Source organism: Dasypus novemcinctus, chromosome 19, assembly GCF_030445035.2.
Source record: "Dasypus novemcinctus isolate mDasNov1 chromosome 19, mDasNov1.1.hap2, whole genome shotgun sequence".
Taxonomy (NCBI): Eukaryota; Metazoa; Chordata; class Mammalia; order Cingulata; family Dasypodidae; genus Dasypus; species Dasypus novemcinctus.
In genome coordinates, this window is record NC_080691.1 from 40643520 (window position 1) to 40663419 (window position 19900).

A 19900-nucleotide genomic window follows, 5' to 3' on the forward strand; every position below is an offset into this window, starting at 1 on the left:
GCGTGATACATTGTCTTGAGTCTGGATCATGTTGTCTTCTTTTAAAAAGGTATCCTGTTTTGTTCCGGTTGGCAGTAATTCCTTTTCTTTTTTTGAGATACCGGGGCCTGGGGATTGAACCCAGGACCTCGTATGTGGGAAGCCAGCGTGCAATCACTGAGCCATGTTGGCTCCCCTGAGTTGGTTTTTTCATTTGTTTTGTTTGTTGTTTGTTTTGTTTTTTTCTAGGAGGCACCAGGAACCAAACCAGGGACCTCCCATGTGGGAAGCAGGCACTCAACCGCTTGAGCCACATTCGCTCCCCAAGTAATTCCTTTTTGTTCTGGTAGTTCCTGATGGTCCCATCATGGTTGGTTTTATTCTTTCTTTGTGTGGGTCTTTTCTGGTTTTATGCCAGGGCCCTTAATCTAGGCCTGCTCTTTCTCCCAAGGCTTAGCACAGACTCTCCCCTCTAGCTGGGATGGAACTCCATCTCCCAGCCCTGGCCCACCTCGGGGTCTGCACTCAGCCCTTTGCCCTGCATCAGCCCCTGTCTCCTATGCCTCGTGGAGTCTCGAGCTGCACGTGCACAGCCCTCAACTGAGGATCCCAGGGCAGACCCCCATGCAGAACTCTGGGTACCCCCCTCTGCTCAGCTCCCTCTTTGCCAGTACTCTGCCCCCAAATTCTCCCAGCCCCTTTAGCAGTCTTGAACGCCAATCTTGGGCTCCCTCCCTCCTTGACTGCACTGTCTAGCAAATGCCTCCTGTAGAAAGCCTGGCAGCCGAGGGGCTCACCGTGCACGGTCCCCTCCCTACTCTGGGATCACGGCCCTGCGCTGCCTGTCGACCTGTGCCTGAACACCGTTACCTCGTGTATTTCACCCACTTTTGTAATTCACGGCTGGAGGGCATGCCCAGTACCATGGCCCGAAGTGAAATTCTCTTTTGAGGGATGTGCCTGTTGTGTTAAATGCCAGGAGAGCCCTCTCTCCCCAGCCCGTGTTGGTCCTCGTGGCTCTGCTATCTAGCCCTTCCTGGCTGTTGATCAATTGCTCCAGTGCTGCTTTTGCAGGATTTGATGTGAACAGAAGGATAAAGTAGTGGCTCCCAAACCTGGCCGCCTATTCAAATCACCTGGGACATGAGAAAAATACTTTGCCTCGAGCCCACCTCAGACCTACTCCTCTAGCCCCTGGGGTGGGCTCCGGGAATCTGTTTGAAACTGGCTCCCCAGATTTGTGTAGAGCTGGTCTGGCCAGGGTCAGCAGGGAGGAAGGCCTCCCCTGGCTGCCCGCTACGGGGGCATCCGCTTTCCTCGGGGTTCCTTTCCCAGTTTGGTGACGTCTTGATGAAAACAAACCGCTTGTTAAACAAGGGGACCTGGGGAAAATGAGGATATAGTTCAAGCTGCTGCTGCCTCCTTCCCTTTTAAAAGTATTTCTTTTTTTTTTTTTCAAATATTGATACTTTTTTAAAAAGATTTATTTATTTCTCTCCCCCTTCCCCGTCCCCCCCAATTGTCTGTTCTCTGTGTCTATTTGCTGCGTCTTCTTTGTCTGCTTCTGTTGTCAGCGGCATGAAATCTGTGTTTCTTTTGGTTGTGTCATCTTGTGTCAGCTCTCCGTGTAGGCAGCGCCATTCCTGGGCAGGCTGCACTTTCTTTCATGCTGGGCGGCTCTCCTTATGGGGCATACTCCTTGCGCGTGGGGCTCCCCTACACAGGGGACACCCCTGTGTGGCACGGCACTCCTTGCGCGCATCAGCACTGCGCATGGCCAGCTCCACACGGGTCAAGGAGGCCCGGGGTTTGAACCGCGGACCTCCCGTGGTAGACGGACGCCCTAACCACTGGGCTAAGTCTGCTTCCCTTAAAAGTATTTCTGAATCACAGGTCTCCCTCCCCACTCGACTGCGAAAATTAACCCATTGCATCCTCCCAGCAGCCCTGCGGGCGTGGGTGCGTGTTTTCTCACACTGTGGCCGAGGCACTGAGGCGGAGCCAGGTTCAGTCACTTGCCTGAGGTGCCACCGGCAGCCTGCAGCAGAGTGGCTTCCAGATGGAGCTGGCCAGCTCCAGGGCCTTCTGTGACCCCCCAGTGAGAGGATGAGGAGGGAGGAGGGGATTCACTCTGTTTCTGGGCCCGCTTGGGCCCGGCATGGTAAGCTCCGCACACACGTCCTGCCACCACCCCACAGCAGTCTTCAGGAGCCTCCTTTTTTGCGGATGAGAAACCGAGGCTCAGAGAATTGAAGGTTGTTGCTCGAAGTCCCTTACGGAATGAGTGGAGCCAGGTCAGCCAGCCTGCAGCCTGGGCTCCCTTCTCAACCCTGTGACGCTGCCATAATTCTTTTTATGGATTTTAAAAAGGTTTATTGGTGTAAGGCTCCCATATGCTTCCCATGGTCTGTCACTCTTCAGTCTGAATCCTCGGTCTCACTCCTTGCCTCTGAGCTTCCACGTGGCTACGTCTACGCTTCTCTCGAGGCCGTTCCACTTGCCTTCTGGAAGGGCTGCTCCGGGACGCTCTGGTCTCCTTCCGGCACGGTGGACCTTGCACTTGGTCACACTGACCCTGGGGCTCCCTGCGGAGCAGCTCCCCAGGGCTGCCAGTAAACATCGACTAGGGACGGGGACGCAGCAGCGTCATTTCCATGCTGGGACAGTTCTCAGGTGATACCAGAAATAACTTAAAAGTCCTGGGGTTTTTACAGCTGTCGTTGTCTGCTTCCCTGCCCTCTTCTCTCTTTCCTTTCTCCTCCTCCTAAGCTTCCGCACCTCTTACACACCAGCTTGCTCTAAGAAGTGCCCGGTCCTCTGGAACATCTAGTTCTGTTGATTTTGTTAGTTTGTTTTATTTTAAGAGCTTCATTATTATCCACTTGTTATTTTAGGGAGATGGTAGGGAAGCAAGTATTTGCTGTTTGGTGGCAGAAGATGTTTCAACGTCGAGAGAACCGCTTGGCAGAGCGAATGGTGAGTGCTTTTCCGGAGGGGGTGCCGGGAGCCGGCAGTGCCTGTTTTTGGCCTTTGCACTCACTGCGCTCTGACTCCCTAAATCTGCTCAGGAAGTGGCCCTGAACCCAGTCTTTTGGGCCTTTTTCCCCTTTGGGAAGGTCTCGCTTTCAGTAAACTGCCTATTAGACGAGGAGACCTGGAAAAATGAGGATGGACCTGGGAGCTGCCTGCGAGGCCCCTCCCAGGTCAGAGCATTTCTGAAACAGAGATTTCGCCCCTGCCCCACTACCACAGTCCTCTGCCCTGTGCGAGTCAGCCCACGTCGTCCTCGTGGGGCGGGCCAGGGCCTGGGCGTCTGCTCCTGTTTCCTTTGTTGGTGGCGTCTGCAGCCTGCTGCTGGGCCAGACGCTGCCCCACGTGCTTGGTCTTTGTTCTTGGCGGGTGGATCCTTCCCTGGCCCCTGTCCTCCCCACACACGCCCCAGCCGCCTGCTCTCCCCCTCCTACCCACCTCAGGCCATCCTCCACGCAGAGCGGCAGATCCTGCAGAGGTCCTGGGCTGCGTGGGGCCAACAGGCGGCCACCCGTCACCAGGAGCGGCGACAGCAAGCAGCGGCCTGTGCCCACCACCGCCGCTGGCGGCTCAGAAGAACTTTCCGTACCTGGAAGGAGAGAGCTCAGGGGCTCAGGAAAGAGTAAGCGGCCAGCCCTGCCAAGCCCGGGTCGTTGAGGCAGGCTGCCTGTCGGGGTGCCTGTGGGGGTGGCACGTGAGCTTAGGCTCTTATCCCAAGTCGTGGAAGTCCTACCCCAAGCGGTTGACGCCAAACCAAGGCCGTAGTGACTGGGCCTGGGGGGGAGCCTCATAGCACTCCCAGCCCCAGGACTTGAGCTACTGTCTAGCTGGGGCTATTCTCGCTTGGTCCCTGGCCACATGGCAGGAAGAGACCGCTGCCAGGGAGTGGACAGACGGGTCCAGGGTGCATCGCTGGCCACCCAGGGCCAGCCGCTACAGTTTGAGCACACTGTGGCCATTTTCACTACCCCATGTGGTTAGCGGGGATGGGACTCACGGCCCTGTGTCCACTGCAGGGACTGGCCCACTTTGGTGCCTTTCTGTGTCCTCTCCGTGTTCAGAGGGTCCACCCGCCCGTCCCCCCACTCCATCTTTGCTCCTTGGCCGGGTCTTCAACACGGCTGCCCGTGAGCATGCTTTCGAGGCGCCGGGAGTCGTTTGCACAGATTTGATTATATGTGCACTTGTCTTGGGTGGGGAAGGGTCCACGTCTTTGGTCAGCTCTTTTCAGGGAGGGCCTCGATTTCCCCCAAAAGACTAAAGACCCATTGGGCAGGCCGGGAGCAGAGACGGCAATGGGAGCCTGGCTCGAGACAGCCACAGCTCTGACCCCCGCCCCGTCTCCCCGCAGGAGGATGGGGGCAGCGCAGGCTGCGGAGTTCCACTCGGCGCAGCTCCTGCGTTGGGCCTGGAACGGGTGGAGGGAGGTAAGTCCATCTGCACGGCTGGGGCCGTGTGCCAGCGCGGCACGGAGCAGGTGTGTGGGCTCCTCAGCCGTGTCAGCGACCTCCAAGCTTAGGGAGGGCATGGGCACGAGGATGGAGATGCGTCATCCCAGTTAGTGAGGTGACTGGCTCGAAGTTCCTCTTTCTCCTCAGATGCTAGGTGGTTCTTATCCAGACTAACCGAATCTGAAATTCCCCAACTAACCATTCATGTTAGGGAAAAAAAGGTTTGCGCCAACATTGGGCTTTTACCACACATCAGGTACTTGCCTCATTTGCCCTTGCAAACACCCCATCCGCGAGGAAACTGAGGCTCAGAGGTTAGGTACCTTCCCCGAGGTCACGCGGCTGCAAATGGAGGCGGAGCTGGAACCTGCCCTCACCTCACCCGCACGCCCTGTCTCCTTGCCCCGCAGTACCTGGCCCTGCGGGACGCCGAGCAACAGAAGCAGCTCCGAGCCGACAGACATTACCAGCGTGCCCTGCTGCACAGGCTGCTGCGGAGATGGCTGGTAGGAGCTGCCGCTTTCCCCCAGGGCCCCTGCCTGGCCGGGGACGGTTCTGGAGACTTTGTTTCCCTCCCTTGCTCCTCCTGTCATTCCCAGAAAGGAGCAGGTGCCGTGGCAGAGGGGGGCTCATGGCCCTGGGCTGAGGTCTTTGGGTACTGGTCTGGCCTCATAGAACAATTTGTGTTAGTCAAAGGGGCACTGATGCAAAGTACCAGAACTCTGTTGGATTTTATAAAGGGTCTTTATTTGGGGTAAAAGCTTACAGTTACCAGGCCATAAAGAGTTCAGCTCAAGGTTGCCTCCTCACCAAAGTCTGTTGCCACGCGTTGAAGCAAGACGGCGGGCAACTCTGCAAGGGCTCAGCCTTCCTCTTTCCTCTGAAGGCTCCGTGGTCCCAGCTCCTAACCTCAGCCCTAGGCTGAGGGCTTGGTAATTTCTGGTCTCAGCTGCAAACTCTCAGGCGAACGGCTCATCTCTCTTCCTGGGGCTGCAGGCTCCTCCGTGTCTGTGGAGCTCCTGCCTCTGTAATTGTCTGCCCATCTTCTGTGAGAGTCTGTTTTATCAGCCACCAAGGGGGCAGGAGCTCAACCCTGCATGCCCTAATGACATGGTCAAATCAAAGCCCGAATCTTGATTTAATCAAGTAAATGTAAAGCCTTAGGATTTAAATCAATTAAAGGGTATCACACCCAGGGGAACAGACAAGTTTACAAGCATAATCAGTATCTCTTTGGAATTCGTAAATAATATCAAACTGCCATGCAATTCCTGGCCCAGCCTTAAGGTAAAATTGGCCCATTATCCGGGGTTTTGACTTACTGGGCTTAGGGCTTGGCAAGACCCTCAGCTTCCTGACACCCAAGAGGGTCTCCTGGCCTTAGAACGAGGGCCTTTGCCCTCTGCCTTCCTTTTGCGGCGAGCGCTGCAGGCGCCGCAGCCCCGATTGGAAACGTGCTTCCAAGGCCCTCCCCGGGATCTGGAGACGTGGGGGACGAGGGCAGCCTCCAGGCCCCCCATCTCCCACAGGCTCACCAGAGTGGCGTGCGGAGCGTCCTGCAGGACGTGGCAGCCAGGGAGAGCCGGCACGCCAGGCAGCTGCTGCGGTGAGTCTCCAGGCCTCCCCCGGGGCCCGGTCTGAGAGCAAGCGGCTCTGGGGCCAGCGAGCCCTGGCTCGGGAGACCCTGCCCGAGGCGATTCGGGAATCCTTCACGGGCCCCGGGTGCCTGGGCCTGCCCGTACCTGCGTTGCTCAAGCGCGTCCCTTGCTCGGTCGGCTCAGTGTGTGCTGACCCCGTGCGCAGGGCAGGGCCTCTGGGAAGCGGCTTGGCCCAGGAACTTCCCTCCGGGTTGCTCCCTGAGCCCTGGCCCTCCCCGTTTCATGCCCACGAGGTTCAGCCTCTCGGGCGCCACCTCACCATCTCTCCTGCTCCGGAAGCTGCCGTGACTCCCTGGGCCTCTCAGCTCCCAGCCAGCCCCGTCGTGGCTCGGCCGTCCAGGCCTTTCGCCAGCTGCCCAGGGTCATCGCAGGCTTCTAGGAGGCCTCCTGATCTCTCCCACCCTCCAGGGCCCCTGTGCGTCCGCAGCTCCTGTCTCCCCTGTGGCTTCTCGTGGCCCTTTCCCTTTATATCCAACACTCGGGCGTCTGGCCAGCCTCGCGGGCCTTAAACCCTCCGTCCCTCCTTTGGGGTCCCCCACAGCGTCCATCCAGCTCCTCAGAGGGGGTGACAGGGACTTCCTGAGCTAACCCGGCAGTCAGCGCGCGCTGCCGTTTCCGTGCCTTTCTCCGCGTCCCTGGCACTGGCCTCCTCTTACCACGGCCCGAGGCACCTGGACTGTGGTCCGGCCACTCCTCTGTTTTCCCCGCGGCCCACACTGCACAGGGCCATGCTCGCTGCTGTCGGGGGCACAGCCGTTCCCGGGCATCGGGCGGCCTGCACGCGGGAGTGGGGCGAAGAGGCCGGAGGGGTCCTCGAAGCCGCCCCTTCTCTCCCCGCCCTGCCTGTGGGCCCGTAGGGGTGTGTTCTGGCGCTGGCGAGAGAACACCGTGGCCCGTGCGGCTGAAGCTGAGAGAGTCTGCCAAGCTTGGGACCACTACAGAAGGAGCCTGGGTTCCAAGGTGCGGTGGGGGGCGGGGAGGGGGGGGGGCGCAGCTCAGGAGGTCCCAGCCGAGCAGGGACCCCAGAGGCGGGAGACCTCTCCTCGGGCACACACATTTCCATCCACAAGGGTGTTCTTTTATTTTTTTAATCTATTAAAAACAGGGCCCGCAGTGGGTGACTTATTTATTATCAGCACCAGTGTCTTCTCTACTTCCTAAATGGAAATAGTCTTGGACCTTCAGTTTTCTGCTTGGACAGACCCTGTAAAAGCCACCGAGCAGCACCCGTATCCTCGTCTCTTAAGAGAGGGTGCTTGGCGAGTGGGTGAGCTCAGTGGCTGAGCACCCACTTCCCATGTCTGAGGTCCTGGGTTCAATCCCCGGTACCTCCGGAAGAAAAAGAGGGTGCTCATTCCCGCTCGTCGACCTCGCAGGTCCCCGGGCCACGGCGGCCCCTTGAGTGCGCAGAGCATCCTGGGAGTGCGCGGTGTGGCCCTCTCCGCAGGACGGGTCCCGCTGACTGGAGGCCTGTGGGGACTTTCTCACGTGAGGGATCAGGGAGGGGCGGCGGTGGAAAGCACACATGTAGCGTGAATGGGGAGGTTCAGGCAGGCAGGAGGTAATGGCCGCGGCCCCTCAACTCAGGGGTGTTCTGGAAGAAAGCTGCCAGCCGGGCCCGCGTGTAAGTGGCTCCTGCTGGGCAGGGGCCATCGTGACGACGTGGATGAGCCTGGCGTGGTCCGGGCTCAGGGAAACTTCCCCTGCATGGGAGAAGAGACTTCTTCTCCACTCGGCTTCAGGGCTTTTAAGGGTGGAGGCCTTTGTGGTGGGAGTGGAGTTTGTGACTGCTGGGGAGCAGCCACCAGGCTTCCTGCCTGCTTGGCCTCTTTTTTTTTTTTTTTTAATTTTTAAAATTTTTAGAAGGTACCGGAAATTGAACCCAGGACCTCATATGTGGGAAGCAGGTACTCAACCATTTGAGCTACACCTGCTCCCCACTGACCTGTTTTTAAGGTGTGTGGTTATTTGACGCGTGTCTCACTTAGAGAAGTGCATGTGACGGACACGCCCCACTCAAGGAATAATAGAGTGAGCCCCGTGTAGCAGCTGGACCTCTTTATGGCTTGTTAGGGGGTCCAAGGCCTTCTGGGCTTCCTGAGAGGAGTCCGGGGCTCCCCTCGTTTCGGCCTGGTCCTTGGGGAGACGGCAGGAGCGCCCCAGGATGCGTGTGAGGGACGCCAACCTCGGTTCCTGGGCGAAGCGGCCATGGCAGAGCCGGCGCGTCCCTGACGCCCGTCCTCCGCCTGCCCCGTAGGTCCTGCTGCAGTGGCGAGAGGCCGCGTGCCTGCAGGTGCACTACCGGCAGCAGGAGGCCTGCGCCGTGGAGGAGGCCCGGAGGGTGCTGGATCGGGGTAAGCGAGCGACGCTGACTTTGAAGTGCCAGAGCCTCCCTGCACTTGTCTCTTCCTCAGAGAGTTGTTTCCCCGACCGACTGCCGGCCAGTTTATGTGCAACTGAGAGGCCGGGGCTTGAGCTCCATGGAGACGGCTCTGGAACGGCGGTCGTTAAAATCGGGGGTCCTCCCGCACCTCGGGGGCCGCAGGTGCCCGCGCTGGGGCCTGCTTCCTCGCGTAGCTGGGCCCTTGTAGGTTTAGGGGCTGGACACCTGCTCAGCCAGCCCCAGGCAGCCCCTACTACCTGCTATACCGCGACTTTGGAAGGATTGTCCAGAGCAAAAGGACCTAGTGCCGATGCCCCCAGGCACCAGAGATGCCAGTTACCCGTGGGCGGTCATCTCCCACCAGCTCCTAGAGAGGAAAAATGTGGACAAACGTGGCAGAAAGTGGTTTAAATTGGGCCTCACTGTCTCATCTGTAAAATGGGGTATCATAGGATTTCAGTGAGACTAAACACACATAAATAAATAGAAAACAACGTGCTTGCTGCAGGGTGCGCTGGCGTTTCGTGCTGGCAGCTGGCCTTCAGGCTTGCGCTCACCGCCTTCCCTGACCCGCTTGGTGCCAGTGCCCTGGTAACAATGCTCTTCTTCTGTCTCTAAAAGAAACTTTTCTTGGGACCCAAGAGTCATAACAGAAGGAAAAAATTAGCCAGAAGAAGGTACTCACCTCTCCAAAGGGAGAATCTGGTGACAGAGAAAAAAAAGCAGAAAAATACGGAGCCTGGGGAGTCGGTGGCCATCAGTGGCGGTGCCCTCTTCCCTGGGCACAGCTCGGGCTGATTGAGCTTCTCTCGTGAGCCTGGGTTTCGTCTCCTGTAAAAGAGGCTGCCACTGTTCCGGCTCACACAGGCCCCTTCTGGCTTCCTCAGACCAAGGGCCGTGTCCCTCCATGTGCCTGCTAGCATCCTGTGTAGCTCCACAAGGGCCACCACAGTGGACAGAGCAGGTCCGGTTCTGGTCCCCCGGGGGCGCCCAGCCCCTGAAGGTGGCCAGGATTGTCCCGACGGAAGGCGCAGTCACGCGTGGTGCCTTCACCAAGCGTCGGCAGACACCCCAACCCATCCGCAGCTCCCAGCTTCACAACGACACAGTCACTCGTGGAAACCCAAGAAAGCAAACCCCGGCTCCTCTCTGCCCCAGGCCGCCTCCGGACTGTGTTTCGGCGCTGGCGAGCCCGCAGCCAGAGAGCAGCCAAGCAGAGGGTGCAGATGGAGGCGGCCGCCCTGCGCCAGCGCCGGCGGCTGCTGCTGGAGGCCATGGCCCGCTGGAAGGCATACCACCTGCAGTGCATCAGGAACACGGTGAGGCGGGTGGCCGCTGCGCCACAAGCTCCCCTTTGTGGCAGGAGGTCCAGGTCAGGAGACTACCTCTCAGGAAGAAGTCTTTCTTGCTGTAACTGAGCACCTGAGGTGGGTGCTGGGTGGTCCCGTGGGAACCAGGCTGCCGGAGCCTTTCTGGGCATTCAGTGCAGGGTGGGGGGTTGCCAGCCTCAGAATCGGGTCCCTCACATGGAAGGGAAGGTGGCTCAGCAGAGAAGCCCGGGGTCACAGTGGACCCGGCCTTGTTGTCTGCTCCATCCACTGCGGGGCACGCCAGGCCCTGGAGTCAGCAAAGACACCTCCTGCCAGGGGAGGACGGTTCCCTGGGCTGGGAGCCCCTCCCCTGCCCCCTGCCCCTGGTGGCCTGGGTTAGACAGCCCCTCGGGTTGCAGGCGTGGGTGCCTGATTCCCGTCGGGGCTCAACTCCCTGTGCACGCTCCGTCCCCAGCTCCTGCGGAGGCAAGGCACCCAGCTCCTGGCCCAGAGACTGAGCCGCTCGTGCCTTCACCGGTGGAGACAGCAGGTGGGAGCCCTGGAGCTTCCTCTGGCTTGGGAGGGCCGGGCTGCCGGGGAGCTTCAGCCTGTGCCTCTAGCGCACACTTGTCCCGGGGCCCCCGCCTCGCTTCCTCCCTCTTCACCCCAGTCATTTCCTGGCACCCTCAGCTTCCCGTAAAAGCCCAGGTCACTCCAAGGCCCTGTTTCTACAGCGTCACATTAGAAAACACCTCAGTGTGATACCCAAACGTTAAATGAAATGCAGTTTGTCTGCTGAGGCCTTGATAAAATGCCACAATCACACTCACCGGGCCCGGCCAAGCTCTTGAGAGCCACGTCTCCATCTTCCTCTCTGGATTGCCATGCCCAGAGCTGTTGCCAGCTTTTCTCCTCGTTTCTCCCAACTCCTGAAACCGCATCCCTATAAGCTGCGCCCCATGGCCCCCGCGCGCCCCCTCCTGCCGGAATTCTTGCCCTTTGCTCTTTGCACATGGTCACTCCTGGTCTGCTGGGGGCGGAACACTCAACGAGAGGTGGGTGCGGGCCAGCCGACACAGGCTGGGGGCAGCCTCCTCTAAGAGGTGAGGAGGTGTTCTTCTGTCCCCTTGCGCATCGCCCTCGTTACAGAACTGGGGCATGAGGGAAAGCCGGGCCACCAGCCGGCCAGACCAAGACGGGGAGGGGAGCAGCTGGGGTACCCCCGGGTTACTCTCGGCTGCCTGGCGGGAGTTAGCAGAAACCTCCGGAAAACGCCTGGCGTCGTGCCGGGGTCCCAGGACCTGGCACAGCCCTCCTTCCTGCCGCCCGGCCCCTGGGCTCTTGCTCACACACAGGTAGCTGTTTCTGTCACCGAGCTAGCTGCCCTGTCGCCCAGTTCTCAAGGAAGTTGCAGTCTGGGATCCTGGCATTTTTGCTTGCATTGGTCCCCCCACCCCAGCAGGCGGTGTGCAGGCTCCAGCCCACGTGCCCCGTCTCCCTCCACCCCTGCGTTGACGGGCCCGCCATCTCCTGCCATCCTGCCCATGTCAGCCCCCTCCATCTCAGCTCCCTCTTACTGCACTAACTGTCCCGAAACTTGATGGCTTCGACAGCATCACCCGGACCGCGGCCAGTGGCTCTCTGGGCTGCTCAGCTGCTGGCTCTTCTGCTTCTCCGGCATCGGCTCGAGTGCCGCAATGCCCAGGAGATCTCCGGCGGTCTCCTCTCCCCGGCGGCCGTCAGGGCTGTGCACCGGGGGCCCTGGGCTCCAGGACAGGGTCTTGGAAGAGGCAAAGGCAGCAGCCGCGTCTCTCTCGAGGCCTCACGTCCTGGAAGTTAACAGAGCCTCACATCCCCTGGGATCTCTGAGTCAAAACCGGTCCCCGAGCCAGCCCAGATCCAGGGGATGTGGCTGCCCAGCGTGTCCGGGGCCTACTCGGGAGACAGCCGGCCCCTCCGCCCTCCTACACTGCCCCTGGCCTCCAGCTCCCCCTTCCCAGGCCTTAAAACTCAGCGGTGGGTCCCCTCCCAGGCCCCTTCCCCAAGGCCTGGGCTCCCCTGTGTGCCATCCCCCTTGCTGCCCTCCTGGTGGAGGCCAGGCTCTCGTCCCCCTGGTGCTGAACCCACATGGAGAAGGCTGGTGAACAAAGGGACGATCGCTCGGTCGGCCTCCCCCCTCCCTGTCGTCCTCTCCCGCCGTGCCGTCCCTGCCTCTCTGCCTGTCCTGCCTGCTCTGCACAGGCCGCCATCCCAGCCCTGCGCCCGGCCTTCTGGCCCCTGAGGCAGCCTCCTCTGTGCCCGCAGCTGGCAGACAGGAAGCAGGAGCAGCAGGGTACGGCGCGCGCTCTGTGGTTCTGGTCCTTCTCCCTACAGGCTAAGGTAATGGGGGTGCCCAAGAGGGGCCCAGGGCGTCAGCCCTGCCTGGGCCGCGCTGGCTGGGGGGTGGTGGGTAGCCCTGGAAAGCCCCCAGGCCAGGCCTCGCCCCACTCCGCCCCTTAGGCCTGGCACGCGTGGCTGCTGTTTGTGCTGGAGCGGCGGCGGAAGAAGGCGCGGCTGGAGCAGGCGGCACAGGCCTTCCACCACCAGCTCCTCCGGGAGGGCGTCACCCGCCTCCTGAGGTTCGCAGCCGGCGTGAGGGCCTTCCGGCAGCAGCTGCAGGCCCAGCAGCAGGTCCAGGTAGGCCCGACCGGGGCCCTTGCGGGGGAAGGCAGGACGCGGCGCCTGCCCGGCTCCCCTGGCTGATGCACAGCCCTGTCGGCAGGCTGCCCACAGCCGGCACCGGGCGGTCCGTCGCTGTGCTGCGCTCTGGAAGCAGAAGGCGCTGGGCACGGGCAGGGAGCCCCCACTGCCCACCCCCAGCAGGAGAGTGACATTTGAGGACCCTCCTTCCGTCCGCACTGCCGCTGGGGACGCCACCAGCCTGGAGACCCAGAGGCCGCCAGCGCCCCGCGGGCCTGAGGGCGGCCTGGGCGGCCTACTCCTGGCTGCTGGGGACCCCCAACTCCTGGAGCTGTGAGCACCCATCGCCCGGCTCCCCCTCACCCTGTCCCCTCGCTTTTGTCTTGGGTAAAAGCTTCAACTGCACACCAAGTTGGAAAACCGGACCCCGAGGGGATGGCGCGGCCAGTCTCGGCCCTCGTCCCGCCAAGCTGGGCAGACCCCTTCCCAGCTCCGTCTCTCCCGCCTGCTCGGCCCTGAGGGGACCGCAGCTTCCAGCCCTCCCAGGCCGGGGGGAGAGGCCGAGGGGCGTCTGCGGACCCTCTTCTTCTTTCCGGGCTGAAGCTTGGGAAATGTGGGCCTCCCCTCCAATGCTTCCCCACCCTGCTGCTGAAACACGATTGTCTTTGCCTCAAAATAATCTGTATCCGATCTAAGTGACAGGCCCTTCCCACCATTCTCCCACACCTGCCAGGTTTCGCTCTGCTTTAACAGCCCTGAAGCTGCTCCCTTTCAGAACCCCGCTTAGTTACCTGCCCCTCTGGCCCCTCCGTGGGTGGGTCTCCCCAAACTCTGCCTCCTTCCTCACTGGACCTGGGACGAAAGGCTTAACTGTCCCAGGGGCCGTCTTCCCCCTGTAAACTGGGGACGGCATCTCCTTGGCAGGGTTGTTGGGGAGGTCAGAGAGGCGTGGGTCCAGCAGCCCACGGTCTCAGGCCCGGGTCGATAGAGACGCCAGAAGTGCAGTTTGGCCCAGCTCTGCCCCCGCTTACTTGTGACCTTGGGGCAGCCTTTTCTTCTCTGGCCTTCCGGTCCCTGTAAAAACAGAGGACACCCACCCCACAGAACGCGAAGGCCACCGGCCGGGTCAGCCTAGAGGAACGGGCCCGTTTCTCCTCAGGAGCACCACCCGCTCGGCGAGGAAGCAGCCCCGACGCCCCGACTTCTTGCTGGAGCCCGTACAGAGCCAGAGGCGCCCGGGGTGCGGCCCACTTGGGAGGCAGTGGTAGGTCTGAGCTCCCGTCTCAGGGGGCCCTAGGGTGAACGGCCCCCTTTCCCTCCTGTTGCCTGGGCAGAGCCAGGTCCCAAGGCCTGACCCATCCTCCCTCTGCTCAGGTCAGAGAAGCCTGCGGGCCCTTCCCTGACAAGGCCCCTCCCGGCAGAGGCCCAGGCGGCCCCGGCCACGAGCAGCCGCCCACCTCAGCCCGCTGCCCTACTGAGGCCCCCTGGCCCAAAGCTGCCCCCCGTGGCAAGTGTAGGCCGCGAACTGCTGCTGCCCCCTTCCTCCTTCCTGCCCTGTGGGGCGGAGGCACCCGTGAGGGTAAGTCCTTCAGCACCACCCCCAGTCACCGGGGTCTTTGGTCTTCACTGTGCGCTCGCTCTCGGGCCCTTGGTGCTGTTGCTACCGCTGTACACGTTTGTTCTGGAACACCCCTGGCCCAGAAGACACAGGGTCCATTTGTTCTGAGCATGTGCAGCTGCTCACGCACACCGGGCCTGGCACAGGGCTTGGCATGGGTCAGTACGTCCTCATGCAACTGTGGGCACCGTCATCCCAGGTAAAGGCCAGGAGGCGTGCGCGCGGATGAGCAGCATGCCAGGGTCCTGCCTGGGAGCTCAGCCTCTGAACCCATAACCATGACCCTCTGCTCCCTGTGGCTGAGGTGGTTGGGGGTGAAAGGGAAGCGTTGGCGTTAGATCAGACACGAGGGGGTCGGTGCAGGAGGCGGCAGTGTCCTGGCTCCTGGACTGCTTGGTGGGTGCCAGCTACTCTCGCCATCACTGGTTGAAGGGCGCCTGGTTTGGGGGACGAGTTCATCTCCTCAATCTCTTTGATGCTCTTCTCTTCGAAGGATGGAGCTTGGTGCCCGTCCCCTCGCTCTCGGGCCAGGCTTGGCTGCCTGGCTTCTGAGGACATGGGGGGTGTGATCTCCAGGACAGGGCACCAGACACCAGGGCTTCCGTCCTGGTCACGCGGGGAGGGAGTGGGGGAGTAAGGAAAGGAAAGTTGTGGACGGGCCTGTGCGGGGATGGCCTGTGCGTGATGCCACTGAAGCCGAGAGAAGGAAATGCCCCAAGGAGCAGTGCTCAGCGCGTGGGGAAATGCCCCAGGAGAGGCTCAGGCCCCAGCAGGTAGCAGGTCCTGCAGGGCCTGCCTGCAGTGGGGTGTGGGGTTGAGGGGAGGTCGTGCGCACTGGCAGTGCCCCAGGCGGTGCCAGGAGGAGCAGGCCCGCCTCCAGCAGAGGGAAGGCGGGAGCCCAGGAGGCTCTGTTGGTTTGTGGTTGGACGATGAGAACAGGCGTGGGAGTGGGAGCTCAGCCGGGCAGGGGAGTGGGGTGGACGGCGGGGGGCTCCTTGGGCTGGTTGTGGGTCTGTTCAATGGCATTCAGGTCCTGGAGGCAGGGCCCAGGAAGCCCAGCTCAGGGGAGTGGACCTCCTGTACCCCACCTCTCCCGGGCTGCCTTCTGGCTTCTCTGCTCAGCGTCCTTCTGTCCTTCAGCCCCAGGGCCCCCCATGCCTGGCCAGTGCCCCCAGACCCCAGCTGCTGCTCCCCCAGGACTTCACAGGCCCCAGGGCCCATCCCGGGCGTGGCTGTCAAACCGCAGGTGTGTGCCTTGGGCCTGGCAGGGCAGTGAGCACAGGCCGTGCCCCTGGGGAGGGGGGAGGCTGCACCTTGCACCCCCAACCCCTGGTCCCAGAAGGAAAGGGCAGATTGTCAAGATCAAGCTCATTCTCCAGATCCCATGGACGCGGGCTGCACAGAACTCAAGGCTGAGCTTGAGGGGATCCGCCAGCAATTTGAGCACTACCAGACCAACCAGCAGAACCTCCGGTGAGATTCGGGAAACACCCCTGACCAGAGTCCACAGGGACAGGCCCTGGGGGTGAGGCTCCCACCCTGAGTCGGGGAGCCCAAGGCGGGGCTTCCAGAAAGCCTCCCCTCTCCTCTTGGGGCCGCCTACGACAGGTGGTAACTCCACCCTCCTCAGTACGGCTCGGAAGGCGTGAGTCTGCCTTACCTCTGGGGCGAGTGGTGGCTTTCGCTTGGGAATTATAAGAGCTGAGCAAAACCACAGTAACCGGGTCTGGTTTTCTGGAAGCAAGGCGAGGCACTCGCCGGTGACTATTCTAACACCAGACAGTAAGGAGCTCTGAGGACAGGCCTGGCCTCCCGCTGCACTGAGTGGGCCCTGCCCTGCCTCACCTGCAGCCCAGGAACCCACCACGTACCGAGAGCTCGCGTTTCCCTTGCTGCGTGCCTGGAGGCAGCCTCCGGAGGTTCCAAGGAGTTGGGCTGTCACCCTGGCTCTGTGCCGAGAAGAAGGGCGGCAGGGGGGCCTTTTCACCCGGCCCCCACCAGGCCTCCTCTCCACTCACCCACCCCTGCCCTGGAATTGGCTGACGTCTGTACTTCTCCCCAGCCCAAGGGGGGCTTTGGGGAGGCTCTGCCAAGGTCCAGCAAGGCAGGCAGCAGGCATCTCGCCCCTCAGGTCCTGTGAGCGGCAAGCCAGCAGCCTGCGCAGGTGGCTGGCGCTGAGCCAGGAGGAGCCCCGGCCTGAGGCCCAGGCAGCGGAGCAGCAGGTGCGGGAAGAGCTGGAACAGGTGAGGCCCAGGCCAGCCCCGGGAACCGCTCTGAGCTGTGCCCACGCTCAGCCGCCTGCCCTGCGCTTGTCCCCAGGTGGAAGCGCAGATTCAGCGCCTGGCCGCAGAGCTCCAGGCCCAGCGCCAGCCCATCCGCGCCTGCATCGCACGCGTCCAGGCCCTGCGGCAGGCTCTGTGCTAGCAGTCGCCACACCGGGAGCCCGGTGCCGGGCTGTGCAGGACGGCGCGAGCCGCTCCAGGAACAGAACACAGAGCTGAAATGCGCTTTTACATTTTTTTTTTTATTTCAAAATGTTTGCAATTAAATGAATTACTGTTCAGAAGTCTCCCACTTTTCGTACAAAAATACTGTGCTACTGATACAGTTGAAAAAGTTCAATGGCTTCTCCTGCCGGAGAAATTCACATCATCCCCAGGATCAAAGTGAGACACGGCTCTGTCCCCACCCTCAGTGGCACCCCAAGGACTGCGTACCTGTTTCCTGGGGACAGGTTATGTTTTCTAGGCACTGACCCCACACACACACCAGGGTCCCTCTGCTTCCAGCACGAGCCCCTGTGGTCGATAGCAGCAACTTCCCCGTTTCATGCAGGGCTGGGGGGGCGGGCAGCACAAGGACAACGCTCCTGTCCTGGGAGTCACCTGGACTAGGCCTCCTTTCACATTACACATCGAGGAGGTTCTTGTTTGCTGGAAAGAGGACGAGGCCAGCTCCAGAAGAGTGCTCACTGAGGCTGCAGAGGGCCAGTCTGTTAGTGCCACCATCCTCAGGAGACACTGGCACTAAGAGCTGTGGTGACTTCTGCCTCAAGTGCAAAGACGTCACTTTTCCCAATGAGTGGGAGGAAGAGAACTTGAGAGGCAGGGTCATTTTGGGGGCGTGGTTGGTCCACAGTCAGTGCCCAAGGGCACCTCACCCTGTGCGAAAGGGAGACAGACGGGGGCTGACAAAATGGCCCAGGGGATGGGGGAGCAGCAGGAAGACACGTCACCATTTACCACCAAGACCAGCTGGATGCACAGCAAGAGATTAGGGGCTCTGGCTTAGACAACAGGTTCAAAAAGACCCAGGGCTGAACCTGAGATCAGCCTGGACTTCTTTCTCTCTCTGTAGGTGGGAAGGGAGAACAGCTTAGTAGAGGTCCTTGCAGAAGGCGCTGGTCCCTGCCGGGAGGGGCCAAGAGCCTCTGTCTGCATCTCTGGGACAGCGGGAGCGGAAATCGCTCGGGTCCTACCTGGTCGGACCCCACACAGTGTGAAGACAGCCCCTCGCCCGGGCGGCCTCGGGGGTTTCCGTCCAAAATACCCTCCCGTTTCTCTCCTGGAGGAGATTCCCGGGCGGCAGCAGCCACAGCTGGGAAAGGCTTCTAGAGGGAGCCCAGCGCCTCCCCGAAGCGGATTTTCTGTCCAGCTTGAAGCTTGAAGCTGAAGTCCTGGGGGGCCTCGAAGATCAGCACAATGGTGGAGCCCAGGTTGAACTCGCCCAGATGCTCGCCCTTACGCATGGGGACGCCCTCTTTGTTGGCGTGCGTCACAAAGCTGAAGTCATTGTAGGAGCCCTTGCTGTACCGCGGGCTGTTCGTGTGCAGGTCCTGGGGGAGGTACGGGGTGGAGGCCAGGTCACAAGGGGCCCAGGCCATGGCTGTCCCCTTCCAGGGGCTGGCAGCCGGCCTTGGCACAGCTCTGCTCCCACCACCAGCCCAGCTCAGAAAGGGAGGTGGCGATAGTGCCTCACAGAGGCCCAGGTGGGGCCTGGGATCAGAAAACTCAGACCACCCCAGCTGTTCTCAGCACGCATGATGCGGCAGGGCCCACCTGTGGCAGCAAGGGGTGTTAAGTCGCAAGCGGACCAAGAGGCAGCCCACGGCGCCCGACTGGCCGGAGCTCTGACCTTGTAAGTTCCACCCTCCAATCAATAGGACCCATCCCAAGCTCAGCAGCTCTTTCTGTTTACCTTGAGACACTGAGTGACAGGAAAAATGGGAGGGAGGCCCTGGCCGTGGGAAGTAGGCCTGGCCCGGAGACGTGGCCAGTGGCTCCTGCTGCAGAGGAGGAGGGCAGGATGCCCCCAAGCGCCCAGCCCCTGGGTTCCAGCAGGGCCTGGCTCTGCTCACCTGGTCAAAGTAGATGCGGATGGAGCCCACATTGGTGGCGCCCACGGCCGTCAGTGAGAAGAAGCCGTGCTTCCAGTCCCCGGTCAGGACCACCCGCTCGTTGTGGCAGAAGAGCTCTTTGATCCATCGGGCCATGCCGGGGTTCACGGACATCAGGGAGCCTGCAGGGCAAAGCGCGTGCCACTCCCGCCCAGCCTTCAGGAAGGGAGGAGCAGGAGCAAGACCAGCCTCCCAGAACCTGGGGGGCCCAACTGGCACGGCCCAAGACCCCGGCCCCCCAGGCCCTTCCCATGCCCTGCCAGCCTGAAGCAGCCAGCATCTGGCCTCCACGATCCCCAGGGACATCTGGTATTGCCTGAGGTGCAAAGTGACAAATTGGGAAGCCTGGGCCTCTGTGTGGTGCCCCCTACCTTTCCTCCCCTGGAGGCAGCCCCCACCCATCGGTGGTGCCCTGGGCCTACCTGGGAAGTGGCGCCGGTGGGAGACAGTCCAGTCAGTAGGTGAGTGGAAGCAGTGGTAGTCCCCAGGGGCCAGGTAGATGACACAGTGGTACAGCTCATTCCCTTCCCTGGTGACCAGCTGGCTCTTGAAGGAGCTGAAGGAGGTGGCTGTGAGGCAGGCACAAGGGTCAGAGACTGGCTTGGGACAGGCTCTCTGGTACAGAGTCTGCAAGCAGGCTGGACACAGACTCCGCTGGGACCCCAGAAACTTCCATCAGAGCACTCCTGTCCCTCATCTCCCACAGCCTCCAGCCTCCCCAGCTTTCCCTTCCCGTCCTGCCTCCACCCCCTTCCTCAGCCCCCTGGCATCTGGCCTAGCCACACAGTAGCAGGGCAGCCGTGGCTGCAGCTGGACCCACCTGGTGGGAAGGGCAGGTCCTCTGCAGAGGCACGGGGGCCCAGGAACGACTCCAGCGAATAGGTGACCCCCTTCACCTGCTCTACCTCACAGTTCTTCACCTGCCCAAAGTTGAGGATCTTCCCATCTGACGGGCTGATCTGGAAGGATCAGGAGAGAGGCTGCTGCTAAGGAGGGAGGAGGGAGGAAGGGCCTCCCTGCTCCCAAGAAGCTACCCCCAGAGCCCCAGCCTCAAGAGGCCTCCCCAAAGCCACCGGCGAGGACCAGGCTGTTGGTGTAGGAGAGGTGGGAGCAGGGCCTCACCACACTGTGCAGGCCGCACACGGGCCGGGCCTGCGGCTTCAGCTTGCGCCGGAAGAACTCGCTGAGATTGCGGTAGTGGTGCAGGTCCTCCACGGCGGCCTCCTTCATGTTCACCCCAAAGGTCCAGATGTACAGGCTGTAGACGGGTCTGCGCAGCCAGTGGGGCAGCTCCACCTGGTTGAGGCGGCCCCAGGCCCGCGACAGCAAGCGCGTTGGCACCGATTTGTACAGGGTCACCTGCAGACCACAGGGCGAGAGTGAGCTCGGCCACCCT

General features: G+C 61.5%; 2 protein-coding genes across 22 annotated transcripts in view; one reads left to right on the forward strand and one right to left on the reverse strand.

Annotated features, from left to right (window-relative positions):
- The window catches only part of SFI1 (SFI1 centrin binding protein), a 132600-nt gene extending 115929 nt beyond the window's left edge, over window positions 1-16671 (forward strand). For 5 of the 12 annotated variants that reach the window (XM_058281691.2, XM_004449753.4, XM_071209888.1 and 2 more), the window contains 18 exons: window positions 2874-2955; window positions 3453-3631; window positions 4361-4436; window positions 4871-4966; window positions 5990-6066; window positions 6976-7078; window positions 8376-8472; window positions 9660-9820; window positions 10287-10361; window positions 12116-12190; window positions 12311-12487; window positions 12573-12823; window positions 13650-13754; window positions 13865-14069; window positions 15249-15354; window positions 15488-15581; window positions 16240-16351; window positions 16428-16671. In XM_058281691.2, coding sequence (XP_058137674.1) covers window positions 2874-2955; window positions 3453-3631; window positions 4361-4436; window positions 4871-4966; window positions 5990-6066; window positions 6976-7078; window positions 8376-8472; window positions 9660-9820; window positions 10287-10361; window positions 12116-12190; window positions 12311-12487; window positions 12573-12823; window positions 13650-13754; window positions 13865-14069; window positions 15249-15354; window positions 15488-15581; window positions 16240-16351; window positions 16428-16532 — 2176 coding nt within the window. In that variant the 3' untranslated portion in view covers window positions 16533-16671. Of the gene's footprint in view, window positions 1-228; window positions 307-2873; window positions 2956-3452; window positions 3632-4360; window positions 4437-4870; window positions 4967-5989; window positions 6067-6975; window positions 7079-8375; window positions 8473-9659; window positions 9821-10286; window positions 10362-12115; window positions 12191-12310; window positions 12488-12572; window positions 12824-13649; window positions 13755-13864; window positions 14070-15248; window positions 15355-15487; window positions 15582-15959; window positions 16352-16427 lie in introns of all 12 variants that reach the window. The other 7 variants (XR_011646528.1, XR_011646529.1, XR_009181887.2 and 4 more) reach the window with 4 other exon arrangements.
- The window catches only part of PISD (phosphatidylserine decarboxylase), a 59753-nt gene continuing 56464 nt past the window's right edge, over window positions 16612-19900 (reverse strand). For all 10 annotated transcript variants that reach the window (XM_071209894.1, XM_071209892.1, XM_071209891.1 and 7 more), the window contains 5 exons: window positions 19627-19863; window positions 19325-19463; window positions 18927-19073; window positions 18466-18626; window positions 16612-17943 (listed from right to left, as the gene is read on the reverse strand). In XM_071209894.1, coding sequence (XP_071065995.1) covers window positions 17719-17943; window positions 18466-18626; window positions 18927-19073; window positions 19325-19463; window positions 19627-19863 — 909 coding nt within the window. In that variant the 3' untranslated portion in view covers window positions 16612-17718. The remainder of the gene's footprint in view (window positions 17944-18465; window positions 18627-18926; window positions 19074-19324; window positions 19464-19626; window positions 19864-19900) is intronic.